The sequence below is a fragment of the Salvelinus sp. IW2-2015 genome, linkage group LG4q.1:29 (assembly GCF_002910315.2).
Source record: "Salvelinus sp. IW2-2015 linkage group LG4q.1:29, ASM291031v2, whole genome shotgun sequence".
Lineage (NCBI taxonomy): Eukaryota > Metazoa > Chordata > Actinopteri > Salmoniformes > Salmonidae > Salvelinus > Salvelinus sp. IW2-2015.
The window spans coordinates 20,106,916-20,131,280 of record NC_036842.1 but is presented as its reverse complement, the minus strand read 5'-3'; the positions used below and the strand labels follow the sequence as shown (position 1 = coordinate 20,131,280).

Sequence of the window (24,365 nt, the reverse complement as noted above, 5' to 3'; positions counted from 1 at the left end):
TGCTCTCACACATGTCTGTATCTGTGTTTGACTAAATTGACGGTGATTAGTTATTTCTGTAAACAAAATCCCAATGGCGAACGTTACTGAGTCTGCTCAATAGCAAAATATATCCGGAAGACTTAGCAGTAAAGGATAGGTTTTGGAGAGAGGACGGAAAAGGTAGAGGGACGCGGGAGGGGGAAGGGGGGACCTGAAGAATACTTTTCTTGGGGTAGACCATTGCTGTTCAGGCACTTGATAGGCAGAGAGGACAAACCAAACTAGTCTACGCTGCTCGTCACAGACTCAGCGCTTCCGCGTCATAACGCGTACTACTGTGGGCCATTGGTGCGTAGAGAGAGAGAGAGAGTGAGAGGAGGGAGGGGAGAAGGTGGTGACGGATCTGCTCCTCTGTAAACTTGCTATACTGCTATGTGCTATCACCAGGGAAGGCTTCCCGAACAACGGTCATCGACTCTAAAATGTACAATAAAGTAACACCGCGTGCTTATTTTAGCCATCTTTGCTAGACTCCTGAATCTTCCTTCACCTGTGTTTTCGCTTGGTCACTGTACATTTGGACTTGCACGGAAGATAGAGAAAATCTATGGGGATATTAGATAGCCTTTTCGGGCTACACATTGGGATTATACATTGAATTGGGTGGAAATTTTTCGCAAACACTTCGCATTTTTGAAGAAACGACCTCTGCTGTGCCATATCTTCACGACATTGAAAGTGACGTATCTGGTTACAAGGTAAATCCGTTTTTACTGTGCGGAGTATTCTGCGTTTCCGTGGTCAGTGGTTCACTATTGTCATTGTTATCGCAGTTCATTTTAGTGTAGGACCTCGTAGTGGAAGAAAATAGTCTGTTTTTGCATGGAGCCACGTCGTGCTCTCTGTTTTTTATGCCTACAAATACATGTATATGTTTTGCAGTGATGGTTGTTACCAACACCATCTATGGTAGCCTATTGTTTTTTGTTTCCATTGGCATTTTAGGAATACACAATCTAGAGGATCTGTCCCGAATTTATGTTTTTTTGTGAACAGTTGTCTAGATTCCCTACAAATACGAACAATGTCAGCATCATCGAATTTAGAAACCTTCAATGAGTGGTGTCCTTGCTATGAATATATCACAATTGGTATGTTCATTATAGCCTAGCCTACTTTTTACAAGTAGCCTTCATCATTATTTGTTTTGTAATAATTTGTGCTGTTATTGAAGTCTTTATATACTTCTTTATTGTGGGCTATCAGTTATAATGAAACGCAAGTCATTTGTTCATTGAAAGAGTCCAAAAGGTGAAATGTATTAGAAGAATAATGACAGTGCAAAAACGTCCTTATCCTTATTAATAGTTCTCTTTACTGGCAATTAAGTTATATTTTAAAGAAAAATATTGACTGATATATTCACAAAATTAACCTAAATAAGTTGTTTGTGATCAGCAACTGTGTGTGTGTGTGCCATGTTAATAGCAGGCCATGTTGTCTAATGATGGCTACATTTAATTTTGGCCTACAACTCATTAAAGACGGCTAATGCCACATCAAAAAGTTATGCGCATATTCAGGACAGAGAATGGGAGGTTGAAATGCACTTTTGTTTCGATCTGACAGTTGGGGCCTTGGTCTCCGGAGCTCCAGACATGGCAGACCAGAAGGAAACATTTGGACTGCAAAATTCTCCCAGCGGGTCAGAGTCAAAGGAATTACACACTGAGAGTAAACCAGAGAAACAAAATGGAACTTCGAGCAAATCTCCATCCTCCCAGACGACATATATTCAACAGGTCAGCTTTACACGCTATTTTGAGCCTATGTACTTCAGGTCTCAAGTCTCAAGTCACTGCCTATGTGTTGCTCTGGACCTGTATCTAGGCCTACGTATTAAATATGGAAATCTGTAAACGACTCATAAGAGAAGTACGTGCACTGCCAACTTTTCAGACCTTAGTGTGCATAAAAACGTAGAATTACCATTGTTTTGAACTATAGCCTATAGGCTACAAAGTTTCGTGAATTTATTATGTCAATCAACTCGATTAATCGCTTGGTAGTTGGTTACGGTAGTCTAGTGCTGCAATTATTGCAGTTTCGTGTATTTTCTTTGTGAGATTTTATTATCTGCCTATTTATAGTCAAATAACAGAATTTATAGGCTAGTTATATAATAGGCTTAATGGAAAATGATGGTATACTATTTCAGAATAGTAGTCTATTGTTTCACGAGGTAGCCCAATGTGAATAGTAGGCTAATATGAAATTATATTATGTCTAGGTTTTTGTTAAACTATTATGGAATTTATACCACAGTGCAACATTTATCCTGTATGAATGGCATGACATATGCATAATACTAACTGGGCTAAATAAGCTTACCAATTGGTCTCCACTGCAAGAAAAGTAATATTGATATTCCTTTTACTTGTCTAATTTTGAAGGGAATGGAGGGGATAAAAGTGTACCTGCATGAGAGGGAACTGTGGGAGAAGTTTCATGAGGTGGGGACGGAGATGATCATCACCAAAGCGGGAAGGTAAGAGATCAACGGCTGCTTATACTGGCATTAACGGATTATGCAAATACGTTTGAGAAACATACAATTGCATGTGAGGTTATTTTTTTATCATTATTTATAAATAAGAATGGTCAGCATTTAGTGGTTTTAGTTTTGACAGCGCTGTCTGAAAAAGTTATTTCGTCCATACATTTGCTGTAGACCTATGTCCACGGAGAAAATGGATTTTTACAAATCTTTTTGTGTTGCAATAGTGATAGCTATACTGATGCTGTACTCGTTTTCTGGAGGGAGGCCTACTGTATTTACACTTCATTCTTTACCAATGTACCACGGCATAGTTCCCTAAAGACATCTAAAGGGATATAGTCGGTTTGAGACTAGCCCTTGGGTAGATAAATGTACACGAAACATGCTTTATAGCCTATATATCCTCAATTATTTTAATCCTGTAATTTTTTCCACCCTTTTGTTGTCTTTTTCCAAATTGGATGTATGATATTACTTTTTATTTATTTATTATTTCTTTATATTCTTCACGTTTGCCATATTGAAAACATTATCGAGTGACTTTTCAAGACAAAAAGGCCAACACGGCAATTAGGCTTATTGGGTAGACCTGTGCTGCTCAGAGTCTCACGGAATATGGTTGAGATATTCTTCTACCTCAACTTAGTGTGAACTTGAATATGCATGATGGTCGGTGGTCTCTGCTCATGTTAACAAATCGTCTTGTGGCTCTTAGGTAGCCTATTTATTATTCATTTCAGCTATGTCTCAATATCCTTCCAGTCTGCACTAGGTTCGGGGTTTTTTCTCAACTGCATAAAGCACTCTTTATATTCTGTCCATTCATTCCCCCGTTATTGGCTTGAGACGTTATTATCCCTCCCGCCCTCGTTATTAACCAGCCCTTACACCTTTCCATCACCTCGCGGCTGCCTCTTTATTCAGGCAGGTCACCCGTTAGAGAAACAGCTTGTAGGCCTGGAGGCTTGGATCCCAATCGGCGTGCGACATCTTTTCCTGAGCAATTTCAATACTCTCAGCCACTCACTGACTACTGACGTTTTCCAACCTGATAGACCCTATTTCATCAGGGTACTTGTGTAAAAGTTCTGAACATATGCACGTATGAAAATGCATGTGCAGGCTACCATGCATCTGGTTTTAGTGACGCATTTGATGCAAAAGCAGCTAACGTTATTTCCCCGTGAAACTACAGGCTCTTCCTTAATACATGTTTTATCTTGTTGAAGTATGCAGTCGCTTCCAAACGAACAAAATATATATTAGGCTACCTAATTCCCTTTCATTTTATTATGTTTGATTGATTGTTGTTCTACCTTTCATTTGGTTATGCATAGGCTATCTGACGTTGATAGCATATACATGCATTGTGAACACCCTGACCCACCCCAAAAGACGTGCAGTGTAGTTGGTCATATGTTGATCTTTTAAGCTTGCTAAGTTTGGAACAAGTTGTGGGCTTCTATGCAACGACTGTGCGTCAAGGTCGTATAATTTCATAATGTGATAGCATAGACTGTAAATAATCAGAAATTTCCTTAAGGAAATATACGGTAACTTTAATCATCAATAGCCTATAGCAGGCATAATGTATTCATGTATGCACTTACATTGTGTAACTATATTGTTTCATTTGCAGGCGAATGTTTCCCAGCTTCAAAGTGAAGGTCACTGGATTGAACCCTAAAACGAAATACATACTCCTAATGGATGTCGTGCCTGCGGACGACCATCGCTACAAATTCGCGGATAATAAATGGTGTGTAAGACTTTTACAAATAATGTTCCTCTGGGATCGCATCAGAGCTCATGTCCACAGCCTTATGACAATAAGTAGCCTACCTGTATACAAGATAGGAACATATCATATGTAGCCTATTTTTGATCCAGGATGTTTCACCTTGTAATGAGGTGTTTTCTGTTTGCAGAGTGCAACACCCCTACTGAGTTTTAATAACTTTACAATGCATTTCAGGAGCATATGGGTCTATAGCTATCAGACTATTGCATATAGATAGAAGGAAACTGTAGTCAATGTGCAATAAAGTAGCCTAGTATTAGGTCGTATCCAGTTTATGTAAATAAAGCATTATACTTCACACATTGGAATGAGATTTATAATCAGTCTTGGGACTAAAAACGTTTTTTGTTGAAATTAGGTTGGCCTACGATTTATGGCTCAAATTATGTTCGAGTGCATTTACTGGTTCTTTAGCAAACTATTAATTATTGCTCAAATGTCTCAAAACGTTGATGTTTTGAGATATGCAGCCTTAGCCTAAGTACTAAACGTTTACCAATTCTGAAGAAGAAATAGCTTCCGTGTGGTGTAAAGGGATCCTTGGCAAATGATGGGGAGTTGTTCTGACTACCGACTAGAGGTGGTTTATGCGAATTAATGAACTCGTATTTGTGTTGATGTTTCCTTTGGTGAGGGTGTAGATCTCTTTAGACAGCTCTGAAATACAATCTTTACCATCAGCGAAACACAGCCTATAAACACTAGTTGTTAGTGTCATGTCCATCTGGTCAAGAATGCCTTGTTTGGGTCAGTGGTTTTCAATGGCGAATACCGCCGATAATGATCCGTTCAGCGCATGTTGTGGAACTAATCTGCTTTTGGTCAAGTAGCCTAGGTTACTGTAAGAAAATCATGTTCGCCCGTGCCAAATAGCATGCAGGTTATTGGTTATGCTAATTAGGCTGACCCAACCCAACTGTCCACGTAGCACGACACACTTAATGTAGACTATTAAATAAAAAATAAAAAATAATATTTTAATTATTGTCACGCAATAGCCATTTTTACAATACTTTGTAATTCTTATTCCAACGGGTTGAGAGTACAGGCTAAACAAAATTAGGCTATAGCCTTCGCGGATAATACTACAAACTATAGGCTAGGCTACAACTAAAGGCATTTCTCCAACCTTAAATTTCATTAACTGGATAACCTTGATAAAATCTCCAGTTTTGGAACAAACCCCAAGCCTACTTCCAAATAGCCTAACTGAATTTATTTCGAAGAAGCCTTGGCTACATATTAGGCTAAACCACTATTTCCGATGAAAAGGGAAAGGGAGCCTAAGCATTTTCATGAACAGCATATTTTAATTGTGAGAAAGTAATTTTCATGAGTGGAACAACTTTATAGGTTAGAGGTCGCTTTTATCTGCTCAGATAAGCGTAGGCCTATCGTACCATTTATAGTTGGGTTAATGTAGCTGTGGTTTGAGTGTAAAACGCTGACTTTGGTGCTGTGATTCAGGTCGGTGACCGGGAAGGCCGAACCTGCCATGCCCGGGAGGCTCTACGTTCACCCGGACTCTCCTGCGACGGGGGCGCATTGGATGAGGCAACTTGTCTCTTTCCAGAAGCTGAAACTGACGAATAACCACCTGGATCCTTTTGGACACGTATGTGTTACTTAACTCTTCATATGTTACGGCTTTGTCTGCAAGATGCTCGGCGAATTTCGTAAAGGATTATAATGATTAACACAGTATCTGATGCATTAGTACAGACTAGAAGTCAGATGGCATCCGTTTCTTTCTTTTTAACGACCTATTATTGTGAACTCCCAAGACCCCAGATTTTGTGATCCATGTCGGAAACAAAACAGCAAACAAAAACATAAATGACATCATCTATTTGCTTGGATGTTAAAAATTGTGATCTTGGCTAGATATTTTATGGGGTCGGGGTGTGGGTGACATTTTGGCCAAATTACACATCTCAACAGAGAATGCAGGATTGGACAGATTACAATAAAATACAATACAACAGTCATATCCCGTATAGGACATAACAACAGCCCCATGCTATAGTTGACAGCCCCACAAAACAATAGTGGTTGTTATGTAACTTGAAATAAGGAAGTAGATTATGCACAAATAAACTAATTACAAATTATAGAAAGCTAAGTGATAAACTTCCTCTATCCATCTCTTGAATTATGACAGGCAGGAAAGTGTCAATATTGGTCACTTCCTTGTTACTTCTAATTGTATGAAGCTGATAAGAATTGCAGTTGGTGGAACCTACTCTTTCTGCTCAGAGTGAAGCAAATATGTGATATTACTTCAACATAACACACTGGGTGCAAACCATAACACTATAAAAGGTCAGCACAAAATCAGTCACAGATTTAATAGATTTAATTGATGATAGCTGTAGTAGGGAGTATGTTGATTGGAAATAATTGTGTATTGTTTGCATGTGTTGAAGTCAGTAATAGGCCAGATTTTACTCTCATTGACTATCACTTACAGCACTTTCTTCAGCCTGATCACATGACTCCATTGGCGGTGTGTAAGAATTGATAGTGATTGTTGCCTTGCCAAAACCCAGCTAGTAGAATGAAATTGGAGCTCAGTTCAGTTGGAATGTGAGCGGTGTTGTAAATTTCGCGGCCAGAATGCATTTTTGATTGGTTGCAGTGGTTCCTGGCTTGCCCTCTTTCGTGTCCAGGAAGTACCATGGGATTCATAAATGAAATACTGGTGCCGGGCCAAAAAAATATTCCATCAGCTTGTTGGTCCAGCTGGCTGAAATAACTTTGAGACGATTTATAATTACTAGCTTCGGACGTGGAGCTAAAACATGTCGGTGAGGTAGCTTGAGCCAGGAGGGACCTGAAACGGTCTGGAAATTAGACAGAGCAGAGCAGGATCTCACTTCCTCAGCCAGAGAGCATGCTGCTATAGACCAGTGTCTCCTATAGCGTTTTTTGGTTGAAATTAATGTTTTTTATTACTGTATGTTTGGAATTGACTATGAATGTGGGATTATTGAAGGGATTTCTGATATTCCTATGATAGATTTCTACAATTAATTGTATATGGTCAATGTTAACATGCATCTTAATGACTATCTATATATTTTGTTTCTTATTCTCAATAATTTAGATTGTATAATCTCAGGTATTTGGGTTACATGTTGCTAATTGAGCCTTTCGTTTCTTTCTGATACCAATAGTATGCATATAAACATACAGTATGATTACCCATTTTCAACTTAGCACCTACGGTTTATCCAACACAACACTTATCACAAGCCTAAACTATGGCTTTGATCTTCCTCTAGACTTGCAAAACATTTTTCCACGTTATTCATCTTCTCCAAAATGTGCTGGTGCGCTCGTCCAGTCCTCCCCACACATGTTTTAGCCAGCTGGGTGGGTTGTGGATATCTCACTGTTTATGTTCCAATGGCAGTGTGAGATGAGCAATAGATGATGGTGTACAAATTCTGCTAATCCAAAGTCTTCAGAAAGCTCTCTGATGTGGAGGAACTTGAAAGGCAGCCGCAGGGGACCCAGGGTGATCCCTCACTATCATTAAATACTATCATACAGAGTCGGGGGGAATGGAGATGCAGAGAGCCAGGCAGCAGAGAAGGCGTGTGCTGGAGGCCTAGTGGGTGGTCTGGTCTGCTCTACTCTGGTCACCCCTTCAGCTAGACAGACAGACAGACAGACAGACATGCAGGGAACCAACCCACAGTATGTCTGTCTGTGCTTCATGATGTTGTTTTGTAAGAAATTAACACAATACTTTTAGTGTATAGGTTACATGACAGACGTGGGTGTTAATTGTAACCTTGTCTTCTATCTACATGTTGTAAATCAAATCATCCCAATGGTTTGTATCATTGTGAATCTGTTAGCCAGATAAAGGGAAAAGGGGATACCTTTCAGTTGTCCAACTGAATGCATTCCACTGAAATGTGTCTTCCGCATTTAACCCAACCCCTCTGATTCAGAGAGGTGCGGGGGGCTGCCTTAATCGACATCCACGTCATCGGTGCCCGGGGAACAGTGGGTTAACTGCCTTGCTCAGGGGCAGAACGGCAGATTTTTACCTTGTCAGTAACTTGTACATTTGCAGTGCAAATGATATACGCTGATGTTCATAATTTATTTTTAAGTCCCCAACCAACCTCCATTGAAGGCTTTGTGATGGGATTGGTGAATGTGAAGATACAGTGCCTTCGGAAAGTATTCAGACCCCTTGACTTTTTCCACATTTTGTTACGTTACATCCCTATTCTAACATTTATTAAATTGTTTTTTCCCCCTCATCAATCTGCACACAATACCCCATAATGACACAGCAAAAACAGTTTTTTTAATGTTTGCTAATTTATAAAAAAAATAAAAAAAATGAAATATCACATTAACATAAGTATTCAGAACCTTTACTCAGTTCTTTGTTGAAGCACCTTTGGCAGCAATTACAGATTGAGTCTTCCTGGGTATGACGCTACAAGCTTGGCATACCTGTATTTGTGGAATTTCTCTCATTCCTCTCTGCAGATGCTCTCAAGATCTGTCAGGTTAGATGGGGAGTGTTGCTGCACAGCTATTTTCAGGTCTCTCCAGAGATGTTTGATCGGGTTCAAATCCGGGCTCTGGCTGGGCCACTCAAGAACATTCAGAGACTTGTCCCGAAGCCACTCCTGCATTGTCTTGGCTGTGTGCTTAGGGACGTTGTCCTGTTGGAAAGGTAAACATTCGCCCCAATCTGAGGTCCTGAGCACTCTGGAGCATGTTTTCATCAAGGATCTCTCTGTACTTTGCTCTCCGTTCATCTTTCAATCAATCCTGACTAGTCTCCCAGTCCCTGCCACTGAAAAACATCCCCACAGCATGATGCTGCCACCACCGTGCTTCACCGTAGGGATGGTGCCAGGTTTCCAAGCGTGACGTGTGGCATTCAGGCCAAAGAGTTCAATCTTGGTTTCATCAGACCAGATAATCTTGTTTTTCATGGTCTGAGAGTCTTTAGGTGCCTTTTGGCAAACTCCAAGCAGGCTGTCATGTGCCTTTTACTGAGAAGTGGCTTCCGTCCGGCCACTCTACCATTAAGGCCTGATTGGTGGAGTGCTGCAGCGATGATTGTCCGTCTGTAAGGTTCTCTGATCTCCACAGAGAAACTCTGGAGCTCTGTCAGAGTGACCATCGGGTTCCTGGTCACCTCCCTGACCAAGGCCCTTCTCCCCTGATTGCTCAATTTGGCCGGGCGGCCAGCTCTAAGAAGAGTCTTCTTCCATTTAGAATGGTGGAGGCCACTGTGTCCTTGTGGATCTTTAATGCTGCACACACTATTTAGTACCTTTCCCCCGATCTGTGCCTCGACACAATCCTGTCTCGGAGCTCTACGGACAATTCCTTCGACCTCATGGCTTGGATTTTGCTCTGACATGCACGGTCAACTTTGGGACCTTATATAGACAGGTGTGTGCCTTTCCAAACCATGTCCAATCAATTTAATTTACCACAGGTGGACTCCAATCAAGTTGTAGAAACATCTCAAGGATGATCAATGGAAACAGGATGCATCTGAGCTTAATTTCAAGTCTCATAGCAAAGGGTCTGAATACTTACGTAAATAAGAATTCTGTTTTTTATTTTTAATGCATTTGCAAAAATTTCTACAAACCTGTTTTCATTTTGTCAGTATGGGGTATTGGGATTTTTTACATTTTATTCCATTTTACAATAAGGCTGTAACGTAACAAAAAATGAAAAAAGTCAATGGGTCTGAATACTTTCCAAAAATATTCACACCCCTTGACATGTTCAATATTTTGTTGTGTTACTGCCTGAATTTAAAATGGATTTAATTTAGATTTTTTTTGTCACTGGCCTACACACAATACCCCATAATTTCAAAGTGTACTTATGTTTTTCGAAATTTTTACAAATTAATTTCAAATGAAAATATGAAATGGCTTGAGTCAATAAGTATTCAACCCCTTTGTTATGGTAAGCCTAAATAAGTTCAGGAGTAAAGATGTGCTCAACAAGTCACATAATAAATTACATGGACTCACGCTGTATGCGATAATAGTGTTTAACATGATTTTTGAATGACTACCTCATCTCTGCACTCCATACATACAATTATCTCTCAGTCAAGCAGTGAATTTCAAACACAGATTCAACCACAAAGACCAGGGAGGTTTTCCAATGCCTCGCGAAGGCACCTATTGGTAGATGGGTAAACAACAACAACAAAACAGACATTGAATATCACTTTGAGTATGGTGAAGTTATTAATTACACTTTGGATACAACACATTCGGGAGTATCACTCTCCATATTTTCAAGCATAGTGGTGGCTGCATCATGTTATGGGAATACTTGTAAACGTTAACCATGGCAAGTTTTTCAGGATAAAAGAAGAAATGGTATGGAGCTAAGCACAGGCATAATCCTAGAGGAAAACCTGGTTGAGTCTGCTTTCCACCAGACACTAGACGATTAATTCACCTTTCAGTGTGACAATAACCTAAAACACAGGGCCAAATCTACATGGGAGTTGCTTACCAAGAAGACAGTGAATGTTCTTAAGTGGCCGCGTTACAGTTTTGACTTATATCTACTTGAAAATTTATTGCAAGATCTGAAAATGGTTGTCTAGCAATGATCAACAACCAATATGAAGAATTTTGAAAATAATAAGTGGGCAAATGTTGCACAATCCAGGTGTGGAATGCTCTTAGAGACTTACCCAGAAAGACTCACAGCTGTAGTCGCTGCCAAAGGTGCTTCTACAAAGTATTAACTCAGGGGTGTGAATTCTTATCTGAATTAGATATTTCTGTATTTTATTTTCAGTAAATTAGCAAACATTTCTAAGAACATGTTTTCACTTTGTCATTATGGGGTATTGTGTATGAGTCAGAAGAAAAAAAAATATTTAATACATTTTGAATTCCGGCTGTAACAACGAAATTAGGAATAAGTCAAGGGGTATGACTGAAGGCACTGTAGTTCGTTTTCTCCCACAGTATTTATCTGATTCAGTGTTTTATAAGATCTCAAAAATACTTAAGCTTTGACCCATTATATTATCATGTAGAAAATCAACCTGAGTCATAATGCATTTCCAGTGTTGGCTGTTGAAAGACGTTGACCCATTTTTGTTTAGAAGACAATCAATTTCATTGTACACTGACCTACTATCAAGGTGCTTTTGGAAAATTCACAGTGGATCCCAATTTACTCTCTATTTTGAGGTTAAATTGTTCCATCAGTTGTGAGAATCCATTGAGGTCATGGCACAAAAACTACAGATAACAGATAGGAGGAATACCCGAGGGGCAGGGGTTCCTGAGGAGGTGAAGGAGAAAAACACTGTTTTGTTATCTCTAAATTTAATGAAATTAAAAACCATTAGATTGCTCACGGCTGATGCCCATGACTCCATAGTATGTCAGACCAATTAAGACTAAAGCCTGAGAAGAGTTCATGGCTCAAGTTCAACTGGGTGGACCGCCGTCTTAATGTCGCCAGCCTAGCCAGTGGTAGTAGTCATCACTTGGCACAAACTAGGTCAGGGGTCAGGGGGAAAGCAGGGAAAGGGAAGATATTCACGCGTTACAATGGGAACTCATCTCTTTTGACATATGTGCATTATCATACTGTAAACAGCGTTGTGTTGTATGTATGTGTTTATTTATTACTGAATGTATTACTGTCATACCCTTCAGTGATGGGCTTGTAGAGTTAGGCAACATATAAACTATGCACACATTTAGATTTTGACTGTACATTCTATCGTCAAATATATTTACATGCTTTTTCTTCCGAATTGCTATGATTAGGCCTATTGGTATATTCATGATTTTATGAAATACGTTGTATGTTTTATATTTGTATGTTTTTGTTCAAAGCAATAGCAATAATATTTTGTCTTTATCTTCATTGTCTTGAATGGGTTTGGATTTATCTGAATGTGATTTTGATAATATCAGAATTTGGGTTTTGGCGGGATTATGCATCAGGGTATTTCTCAGGAGAAATTGTCAAAATACAAAAGGCGCTTAATGGAATACATTTCTCTCTTCAGATTATCCTCAACTCCATGCATAAATACCAACCCAGGATTCACATCGTGAAAGCGGATGAAAATAATGGCTTTGGCTCCAAAAACACGGCGTTCTGTACCCACGTATTCCCCGAGACTGCCTTCATTGCGGTAACATCTTACCAGAACCATAAGGTAGGCCCAAACCTTCGATTTTGGACATATTTACGCCGTGGTATTATGTATGTAAGAATAGCCTAAATTGGTGTGAATTTGCCAGTGCATTAGAAATGTATAGGCCTAATTACAATCAGTTTAGAACGAATGAAAACGTTTTGGCATATAGAGAAATCGAATTGTTGCATTGCCCTTGACCTTGCCGTTTCAATTAAAAGTAACAAGGTCACAACACATATAGTCTATAAAATCCCTTCATGGATAAATCGAAATCAGTTCATGAACATCAGAATGTAGGCCCACATTGCTGCTAAAGACGTGACGGGAAGATTGACGGGAAGAATGAGCCGATTATTAAAGATTGAATGATAAAGCGGATGGAGTGTATCCTTTCGCCACAAATGGAGTCTGACGTAGGCCTATGTCACCATGAGCAGTGGCAGAACACGAGGTTCACGTCTGATTATCACTGATATCATATTCAGATCATTGACAGATGTGAGTATGGGTCGGGGAAACCGCATGTCCGAAATATTGGACAAGGCACGACCTCAAGACACACAGGACATTTCAACTGGTGCAGTTTCATTAAATTTTAGTGAATGATACGGATTGCAGATAAGGCTCAGAGCGTAAGTATAACGTCCATACATTTTGAACGTTTTATTATATGCTTATATGTGCTTTATTATGTTCAGGCTTTATAAATAGTGTATTATTAACATGCTACTACAGTTATTATTATGACTAGGCATATTATTAATAATATTAGAGAAAATGTAGGTGTTAGCCTGTAAGAAATAGGCCTAAAGCAACTTGTTTTTTTTAGCCCGAAGTTGCAATAAATCTCGAAATAGTATATATTGTGATGAATATTCGATTACAAAAAATCGATTTATGCATGCATTTATTTTATTTGTATAATGTAAATGTAGACTAATAATTCACCGGTTCGAACATGAGTTCGCACATGAACGAAAATATTAACTGTTGAGCGTCCTGCTTTCTTAAAATGCAATTTTGTCACTGAATTAAGAGCATTTCAGCATTTAATCATATTTATTCTTCTTTATGCAATTAATGGTTATGGTTAGACACAATCCGTCTCCCATGGTATGCTCAGGGTTGTTTATCAGAAAGCCAACTTCCTCACTTGAATTTATTATTTACTCAAATGTGATGTAGGCCTATATAAATTATTTTCAAAATATTTTCAGAGTGAAATGAAATCACTAGGAAAAATATAGGCATAGTCTATTTACAAACCTGTACATAAATCCCTGGAAGATAATTGGTTAAAGTGTTGTAATTTACTTATTAAGTAAGTTTTAAATTCAAAAGTGGGTATATTTTCAATCATGTAGTGTGATATTGTCCTCTATGAACGTTCAAACATTTACAACCACCTGTTGCATGCGCTTTATTTTGGCTGCGCATTGGAACGTTTATTTACAAAGAGAAGACATATAGAAATCATATCAAACGATCACATTTTCCTCAAATCCGACCAGGCCTACTCATAATCTTAGGAGTGTTGCCCAATCGTTTCTGCGTCCGTTTAACATCCGTTTTTAACTATGTCTGAGTCAGATTTTACTGTGGGACAAGAGGGAATATGCAGAGGGTAAGGACCCTTAATGTGTCCTGAGCCAATCCGAATTCCCAAAGACTCTGAGAAACAGGAAATCCAAATGACTGAAACCCTGAAGAAACCATTCATTAAATTCAGGGAGTTTGAGGACTCCTGAGAATGCAACATGGGCTAATTATTATTAGGCTACCAGAGCCTGCCAGACTTCCAGACAAACACTCTATTCTGATTTCCTCAACTTTTACAACGAATACCTAATCAAAGAATGTTACATCTGCCAGTTAAGCTAAGAAAAAGTTATCATGCCATGCCTTTTGGGGGAACTCTGTTAACAGTTTATTCAGAACGGCCAAACATGCCCATAGCTATACTTGAATTGAAAACAAAACATTTCCTTCTGAATAAACTATTTCGAAAACAACTCGCCTTTTCATATCTTCTGTTCTCAAATGAGTTAGTTCTATACAGGCTACAGAAAACACTGGGCCCAGGCCTATGAATCTGAACGTATTGGCTACCTCTTAAAAATTATAGTTGCATTATGGTAAATTGGCCTACAACAGCCAAAAAGCCTATCACATGCAATGCCTAATAAACAAATGCAGTAACCTATTATGACTGAATGTTTGTCATGATTGCTATCCTTGGTAGTCAAGGCAAGTAGGCTATCTAACGACCCATCATTGGTAACAACTTGCTTTGTATTAAACGGGGTGTTTAGGCCTATAAATGTCTCCAGAATTGTTAGGAAACTGTCACCCCAGGCTTGTAGTTTTTTTCACACGAACAGGGTTAGTTCATGCATGGCGCTTACATGCAACGGCACACTATACAATATTTCTACGTTTGTGCTCAGTTTGGAAAAAGTCCTACATTTGTATAGTCGGTTATGAATTCGTCCAAGTGTAAATATACTGTATGTAACCTGGTTGACCTGCATTAACATTTCGTTCCATTAACATTTGCATTTACTATGCTATTCAAATGTGAAGATAGCATTCTTTTTCATGCCCCCCTTTGTAATTTCATAGGCCTTTTCACCTGAAACACCTTAAATGATCCTGCATAGGCCTAATTGGCTTACAATTAGATAGGGATATTAAGCGATTAAATATCAGTTAGGCTTTTAGGTAGGCCTATAGCCTATTTTGTTGAGCATGTGTAGGCTACAAGTTATTTTTGCAAACATTTTGTACCACCAACAGTTATTTTCAAAATTATTGCTTTTTTAATAGGCTAGTTACTTTTTGAGAAATCATTTTGAGAATCATGTTGTTGAAATATAGTAAGATTCAATACCCTCATACTCCTGTATTATCCACACTTTATTCTACATTTGCTTCCCAAAGAAAATCTAGACTTTTGCCAAACGCACAGTGCATTAACGAGAAGCTAAAAACGTGTATGTCTCAATGAGATATATTTTACAAGGTTTCGTAGAAAGTGAAAGCCAGCGCGTGGACAAAAATCCAGTCTTATTGTGAGGCATGAAACACAGCAGACCAGCCAACTAATTAGGCCTACCTGCCAGAAACCGCGTGCCCTGCATTCTGTTTCATCTCAAATCGTAATTTTGGCGGCTGTTAGAACTTCATTCCATTATCCATTATCCAAAATCTATGGCTTTGGTCCAATCTAGAAAATAATATAATTGTTTCCTAGATGGGCTACTTGCTCTCTACACTGTAAAAAGTAACTGCTTAACTCATTAAAGAAATTGAGTAGTGGCTACTAAAAATTTATCCAGTGGTCATTAAAACTCAAATCGTACTAACTCATATGTCATTACGATTTCTTATCACTTAATATTTTTTAGTACTGTTTATTATTGAGTAAATCACTTTTTGTTCTGCTAATCTAGTTCGTTTTTACAAATTATGATTAATTAAGGTTTTAAAGTCAATCTGGCATTTATTAAATAAGTTGTCCTTTCTTGATTTCAATATGTTTTACATCTTTACTTAATATAATGAAGTAGTAGACATTGATATTTGAGTAAAAAACACTGGATTCATCTGTGTTGTTCTGATGTATAATTATAAACATTTTGCAAGTTATGAATTCCTAATAGTGCCATGTGGCTCTGTTTTTAGAGGATTGTGGGTAATTCAAAATGTTTACACTTTATGATACTTCTACACGATGTTGTATGCATGTTTGAAGAAAGTGAATGATATTTCTAAAATAGTATTAAGCAGTATGTTATGCTGAGTTGTAATTGAACATGATGAACGCATATCAAAACCATTAGACTAATTGATGTTCAATATTGAGACAAGTCATTCCCACCGTCGACGTGTGTGCAGCGCCCTTAATGAAAGGTATATGTAGCATCCTGTAATGCTTACAGCTCTACCTCCACTTACTGCTAGAGGAATGAGTACTGTGCTCAACAGTGCCTGCTAAAGTGGGTTAGAATAAGACATTTTAAACATGAAGACACGATCACTTAAAATTACCAATCAGAACTACTTACACTTGAAAAAAAATGTAACAAAGGTAAATCATTTAAGTAGAAGGGACCCTAAATGTACATGTTCACTACAACAAAAATTCATGTTCAGGTAACGTCAAAAGTTATAGTTCAGAAAACAATGCAATTTAGTGTCAAAAAGTTCACACAAAAAAAACAGTTAAGTATTTTACAACTTAAAAAATGAAGTTATAAAGTGACATCCCCATATATGGTTAAGTATTGAACACTGAAATAATTTGAGTTGGGTTACTTGAATGGTTCTAGGCAAGGGTTTCCACAACAGAATTAGTTAGCAGAACTAATGACCTTTTACAGTATATAGCTCCATGGGAATTCAACTTTAGATCTGTAGCCTGATCCACTTTAATATTTATAGAGTTGTAAAGTACAGCAAGCTAATATTAGATGATAGAAAGTTTTCATATTTACATTAAATTAATGAAATATGTTTTTCACAATTAAATTGTGTGCTTAATGGTCTGAGCACATGGTCATTTAATCTACATGTTAATAACTAAACCAGGGGCACAGCAACCAAGTAGTACAGTAGGCCTAAAATGCCAATGCTTTTGTGAGGTTTCTTCCCTTTTGAGTGCTTATTTGAAAAGTTAAGATTGTCATACAACTACTGACCAGTGTGTGTGTGGACCTATGGCCAGTGTTTCATCCTAAAACCATCTTGAGGCTTTATGATGTTCCACATGGGAGGGTAAAAGACGCTGGTTTTGAGTGAAGATGTCCTGCTATAGGCTTTGAAGGACACAACAAGTCCTTCTCACAGAATATAGGAAAAAGGAAATGTGTATGGCATTGGGATGCAAAGTTTTCTTTTTACATAATATTGTAGGCTAATTGACGGTTGAATCACTTATGACAAATGTGCTTTCTGTTTTGCAGATAACCCAACTTAAGATAGAGAACAACCCGTTTGCCAAAGGCTTCCGTGGGAGTGATGACATGGAGCTCCACCGGATGTCCAGAATGCAAAGGTAGGACCTATCACAGTCACAAAGAGACCCATGATCGCCAATGGCTAAGCTTTGATTCAGTGGTTGACTTTTCTAACTCTAATAATCCAATATTACCATCATTAGAGGTTGTTAAGCACACTAAATGGTAAACTGGAGGCATGCATTAGACAATGTAACCACAATTAGATAAGGATTACTGACATTCTAATCACAGTGTCACTTCACAAGCACCATTGTAATCCCTGAATCAGTGAAATGCAAACCAGATGAGTGTTTTTTTCAGTGAGACCCCCCCCCCCCCCCCTGCTCCACTCTCCCCAGCTGAGTAAGTGTAGTTCTTGAGCAGGGGCCAGTCTTCATGTCCCAGGGCTTTTTATGGCTGATCTGGCAGGGCCTTCTGAACTAGCGACATCTCCCTCTTTACCGGGAGGGATATTCCTACCAGTCGTGTGCATTGATGATATGGCTGGTCCAGCAGCGGCATCGACCACATGGCTCGTTTCCCTATTCACTCCAGATGAGTACTTTCACATGCATCCACACAGTGTGGAAAACACATTTTCAAAGAAAAAAATCTGGTTTGAAACTTGCCCAGATCGGCCAACAAAGGCGTTGCAAGGGCTTTCAAACAGACGATTCCTAAATCGGAGAAAAATGTTAAAGGAGTTTGGTTTACCATGCGCAAGTGACACTTTGCCTCCCATACATTTTATTTGGAGTGGGAGAACAGAACATTCTCTCTAATTAGCCACTGCAGGTGAATCTAATTTTGGTAGTTTTGGTTGACTATGCTTTTCCACATTAGGTGATAGTACACATTTAGCTCATTTTATAGTGGAATTAGTGAGAGAAGACAGAACAGTTTGGATGTTTTTCCTTTTTCTCCAAAACTATTTCACCTGCACACATCATCCATTTTTTACTCATCACTGGGGTGTTCACAAATCTATATTGTATATTTAATATTGGGTTATCTCAGTCAGATGTTGATTAAGTTGGTTTATGTCACAAGATAATACTTCTGTAAGTGGGATAGTTATTTTGTATAGACATTTGTAAATTGATTTCAATTGGCCAAAGGCCAAACCACACCATAACTCCGACATGCCACTGTCCTGTCTTGCCAAGTACAGTAAGCTCAGCACATCTGGTCTTGGTTAATATTTCCAAGGGAGAGCTTATTGCAAGATGAGGTCACTGGTTCAAAAGAAACAGTCAAAGAAACAGAAGTAGCAAAAATTGTCCATTCATAGATCCTCTAGATTAATGCAACTGGAATAAATGCCTTTCTTTCCACTGGAAACTAATCCTCCCGAACACTTTCTCACTGGATCCTAAGTGGGTGTGACTCATTGATAGTCCGTGTGGTTTGTTAGTATTGAGAAGGGTATAGTGTCAGATCATTGGATGAAAGAGACAGTGTATACAAGTCAGCCATGGTTAATGACTTAGGTCAGGGGCAGTTCTCAAGTAACATATCTATCTTCTTTTGCATGTGAAAAACCATGATGAATGCAAATAAATGAACAAATACTAAAGATAATTAGAATGATTGATTTAGGATAATTAGGTGATGATTTAAGGTCCAATGCAGTCATTTTTATCTCAATATCAAATAATTTCTGGGTAACAATTAAGTACCTTACAGTGATTGGTTTCAATTAAAATGGTAAACATTTTTGTTTAAAAATAGCTTCTTACCAAAGGGCAATTTCTCAAGCAAGAATTGTTCTTGTACTGTCTTGGAGTGGTCTGAATGGGGAAGGAAACCCAGAAAACTCTATTTCTTATTGTCTATGTACTCATTTACTGGCTGAAATTCATGCCGTCTTTTCAAACAGCTCTTACACAAACATTTTACAATTTCACAGTATTATTCCAACCTCAGTGTGGAAATATATATAAAACACAATAAAATCACGTTTGACTGCACTAGGCCTTTAATAATCACTACTATTAGTAATAGTAATGGTAATTATAGTAGTTGTAGTAGTAGTACTAGTGTGGTGATATATACTGTGTAGAAAACATTATTTCCATGACATAGACTGACCAGGTGAATCCAGATGAAGTGATCCCTTATTGATGTAACTTGTTAAATCTACTTCAAATCAGTGTAGATGAAGGGGAGGAGACAGGTTCAATGATTTGTTCAAGCCTTGAGACAATTGAGACATGGATTGTGTATGTGAACCATTCAGAGGGTGAATTGGCAAGCAAGACAAAATATTGAAGTGCCTTTTAACGGGGTATGGTAGTAGGTGCCAGGCGCACCGGTTTGACCGTGTCAAGAACTGCAACTCTGCTGGGTTTTTCATGCTAAACAGTTTCCCATGTGTACCAAGAATGGTCCACCACCCAAAGGACATCCAGACAACTTGACACAAATGTGGGAAGCATTGGAGTCAACATGGGCCAGCATCCCTGTGGAACGTTTTTGACACCTTGTAATGTCCATGTCCCGGTGAATTGAGGCTGTTCTGAGGGAAAAGGACAAGCGACTCAATATTAGGAAGGTGTTCCAAATGTTTTGTACACTCAGTGTAAATTGAAGAAGCATACAGTACGATAAGTGTTATGATAATTTCGTAACCCTGCCATGTGTGTGTGTGTGTGTGTTGTGTGTGTGTGTGTGTGTGTGTGTGGTGTGTGTGGTGTGTGTGGTGGTGTGTGTGTGTGTGTGTGTTGGTGTGTGTGTGTGTGTGGTGTGTGTGTGCTGTGTGGGGTATTTGGTCCACGCCTAAGGATATTCGGCTCCGGTGGTCCCTCGCAGTACGGTGCGCCAGAGGGTGGGCACCAGCCAGAGCCCATTCAGTGGGGAGGTGCAGGTTATGGTCACCCCCAGTGGCCTGGCCTCCCAGTACACCCAGTGTGAGAATGGGGTCACCAGCACCTCACAGGACCTCCTGCCCCAGTCTGGCTGTTACCCCCTCCCCCACGAGCACAGCCAGGACTACCATTGCATCAAGAGGAAAGGTGGGCCAGGCTATCATGATATATGCATGCCAATGGGATGGGTTGTTGGAAGCATAAAAAAGGGAAAACATAGTTGATTACTAATGTATAAATATATCAATTGTTTTGCTCAGCTGATTAGTCTACAGTATGTGTACATACTGAAACTGTAACTGTTCCCTGTCTGTCTGTAGTGGACGATGACTGTCACTCAGGGGAGCACACCTACAAGAAGGCTTACCTGGAGAGCTCCTCCAGCGAGGACGACCATTACTACCGTCCCGTCAGCTACCCACAGAGCCTGGGCCTGCCCGGGGGGCCCTACAGGACCGAGTCTGGCCAGAGGCAGGCCTGTATGTACGCCAGTGCCTCCCAAGGGGCTGAGCCCGTTCCCAGCCTGGAGGACATCAGCTGCAACACCTGGGCCGGTGTTTCGCCCTATGGCAGCCGCTCCGTCACCTCCATGCAGCCAATGGAGCGGCTGCCCTACCAGCACTTCTCCGCCCACTTTACCTCGGGGCCCCTGGTGTCCAGACTGAGCGGGGTGGCAAGCCACGCCTCCCCGCAGCTGGGCGAAGCCCACCACGCCATGTACCAGGGCCCCATGGCCCACCAGACACTGGGCCGCCAGTGTAGCCCTGGGGCAGGCATCCAGTCGCCCACCGCAGGTCTCCAAGGCAACGAGTACCTGTACTCGCACGGGATCCCGCGCACGCTGTCGCCTCATCAGTACCACACAGTGCACAGCGTCAGCATCATGCCAGAGTGGAATGAGAGCAGCTAAAATAACTTTCTTCATAGGAAAGGATGGAGAAGTTGGATTAAAAAAGGCTCTTGATATGGTTGGGCTTTAGATAAATCTATATTTATATTTTTGAAGCAGTACAGTACGGCAGTGCAGTCTCGTGAGATTAATGAGGCATGACCGCCTAGAGCATTGGACTTTGGTGCTCAGAGGAACTGCGTGACTGTCTCTGCAGTTGACTTCTTACTGCGCCTAAAGGCAAACATCATGAGGATGGGCAAAACAAGGTGGAGAAAAGGATTGGCCATGAAGTTAAGGAGACTTATAAGGAAACGAAACAAGTTAAAACCCAATGCTTTTGCATGAGGAACAGAAGCACAGAAGTAGCTTCATCGAGAGACCCCAATTTTAAAACTGTTCTGTTTTGAGAGTGTATTTTACATCTTGGTGTTGCATTATCAATGGGTTTTTTCTGCTGCCAATAGAAAGCTCTTTTACCTTTATCCTGTAGATTTGTAGATTTAAAATTTTGTGAAAAAAAATACCTACCGGTTTTCTTTTTATTTGTTTTTTTTGTTGTTAACTGCTTCCTTCTATATTGAACAAAAATAAACACAACATGCAACAATTTCAACGAATATACTGAGTTACAGTTCATAAAAGGAAATCAGTCAACTGAAATAAATGTATTAGGCGCAAATCTATGAATTTCACATGACTGGGCAGGGGAGCAGCCATGGGTGGGCCTGGGAGGGCATAGACCCACCCACTGGGGAGCCAGGCCCAGCCAATCAGAATTGTTTTTTTCCCCACAAAAGGTATTTATTAGAGACAGAAATAATGGTGAAGTCATATGCAAGTGACAGTATGTACTGTAGAGGAAGTGTGTATTGATATCCTCTCTAACCCTGGCATGTAGCAACACACACTTTGACATGGAAACAGTTTGTTATTTGCATTAAGTCCAGGAACAGTGTGTGAAAAATGGACCCAGTATTCGCCTGCTGCAACCCGCATGAAAAATACTATAGTATATTATGGCATGAATACTAAAAGTATTCACAAGTGTTTTTGCCAACTTCATTGTAGTATACTGTAGTATTTACAGTTAACTACAGTATAAATACTGTAGTAAAATAACTAGTGTATATACTATAGTAATTAATGTAGTGTTTTTGCAGATTGTAGTATACTGTAGTATTTACTGTAGTATTTACTATAGTGTTTTTCTTTTATTATCTTTGACATAGAAATGGAGGATTTCTCCTGGAGTAAACCTACTGGAGAAATATTAAAAGGCCACATTTTCCACAACCTGTAGGTACGACTGGGGTCTGAACAGATAGCTCTTCTCTATAACCTGAAGGGAACACATTATGTGGTCTATACTTGGAATGTAGGTTTCTCATTTATGGGTGGCACAAATTGGGATATGGGAAGGGGACTGGGAAGGGTATATGCAATTAAATACTTTAGTATTTACTATAGTTAAACTGTAGTGTTTTTGAGGACTGTAGTGTTTAAGGATATTGGTCAAGTATTTACCACAGTGTTCTTTTGCGGATAATACTGTAGTATTTACTATAGTATTATACACTATGCTACAAAATTCTACAGTAAATACTACACATGGGATACTACAGTGTGTAGTATAGTATTCTACAGTATACTACAACATTCTATAGTAAGTACTACTCATGATCGTGGGATACTACAGTGTAGTATAGTATTCTACAGTATACTGCAGAATAATGTAGTACGTACTGTAGTATTCTATAGTAAACTGTAGTATTTTGTAATGTGGAGAAAGCTAAGAAACAAGAAACCTTCTCAAATAGCAGGTATAGTTCTCATTCAGACACTGCCCTTATAAGAGATTGAAGCCAGCATTGCTGAAAAGGTGATTGCATATTAAAAAAACTTTTTCTTATCCTATTTTTATTAGTTGACTTATTTTCCATGTTGTACCGAGCAAATGTGTTGTTTATCAATATTTTCATTTATGTTTTGACAATTGGCACTTCTCCCATGACTACAGTCATAAACTCAAACTGAGCAAACAAAGATATGTATGGTATATATGATTTAACAATGTGGAATGTAAAGGACGAGAGGCACAGATTATTAATGACAAACAATGATAATATAAAAGCATGGTCACTGCAGAGATTATACACGATCTAAACATGCACATCAATACATACATTCTGCCAATATATGGAAGTCATGGTATATGTTAAAGGTGAGTTTGACGAATGTACAAAGACTTATTTTTTAATTACTTGTAGTCGATAGAATGCTACTTGTCAATAGTATTTATTTTTTTCCCATATTCTAAATCAACTTGCTCCTGTTGTATCAAAAGTTAAACGTGTTATTCGGTCCTGTTCTTTTTGTTACTTTGTTATTTAGGCTCCATTTATTTTCTTTTTTAATCATATTGCTTTAGAAATCAGGACATTAATTTAGTTGTTAAAAGTCTAAGAGAGAGAGAGAGAGATGGATTACGTTGTTGTAAATAAACACATGTAAATAGAATAAAGAATACTTGCAATACATTTAAGAGCATTCTGTCTTTTCTCATTTGACCTCTTTTTTTGATGATGCTTTTTGTCCTTTGTTTACATACACATAATTTGTATTAAAGCAACAAGTTGAAAATCTTGTCATCACAGTGTAGGTAGCAGCAGTGACTAATTGTGCCTAATTGTCCCCAGCATCTCTTGATTCAACTGATAATCCTGAGGATTAAAGGTCTGCTGTCTGGCCAACCCCTCTGAGCCCCTCATAAATTGTGTGTGTGTGTGTGGGGCTGGTTCACACCCTCTAGTCAACCCCTTGGGTGCAGTTGACCGGTTACCTTAGACATGGAGGACACATTGACCAGAGTGGACCACTCCTTGACCACTGTTTCAAACCACAGCCTGATGCACACGTTGTATTCTTTTACAGAACAGATTGTTGCTGAGCAGTTTAAATCAGGCTTGGAAGGTTCTCACTCACATTAATTCACTTCATGATCATGATCAGGACCATTTATGATGAAGTGTCCTCTCCTACATAGCACACCGTTTTTAGAATGATCTAATTAAA

General features: G+C 39.1%; 1 protein-coding gene across 1 annotated transcript; it reads left to right on the top strand.

Moving 5' to 3' along the window:
• Nucleotides 1–287: 287 nt before the first annotated feature.
• LOC111960847 (T-box transcription factor TBX5-A-like) lies at nucleotides 288–23,830 on the top strand. The gene is made up of 10 exons (XM_023983022.2): nucleotides 288–740; nucleotides 1,612–1,784; nucleotides 2,436–2,530; nucleotides 4,182–4,301; nucleotides 5,811–5,958; nucleotides 12,400–12,552; nucleotides 17,499–17,590; nucleotides 18,949–18,959; nucleotides 20,318–20,548; nucleotides 20,722–23,830. Exons 2-10 carry the CDS (start codon nucleotides 1,641–1,643, stop codon nucleotides 21,309–21,311), a joined length of 1,584 nt encoding a protein of 527 aa, XP_023838790.1. The 5' UTR covers nucleotides 288–740; nucleotides 1,612–1,640; the 3' UTR covers nucleotides 21,312–23,830.
• The last annotated feature ends 535 nt before the right edge of the window (nucleotides 23,831–24,365 follow it).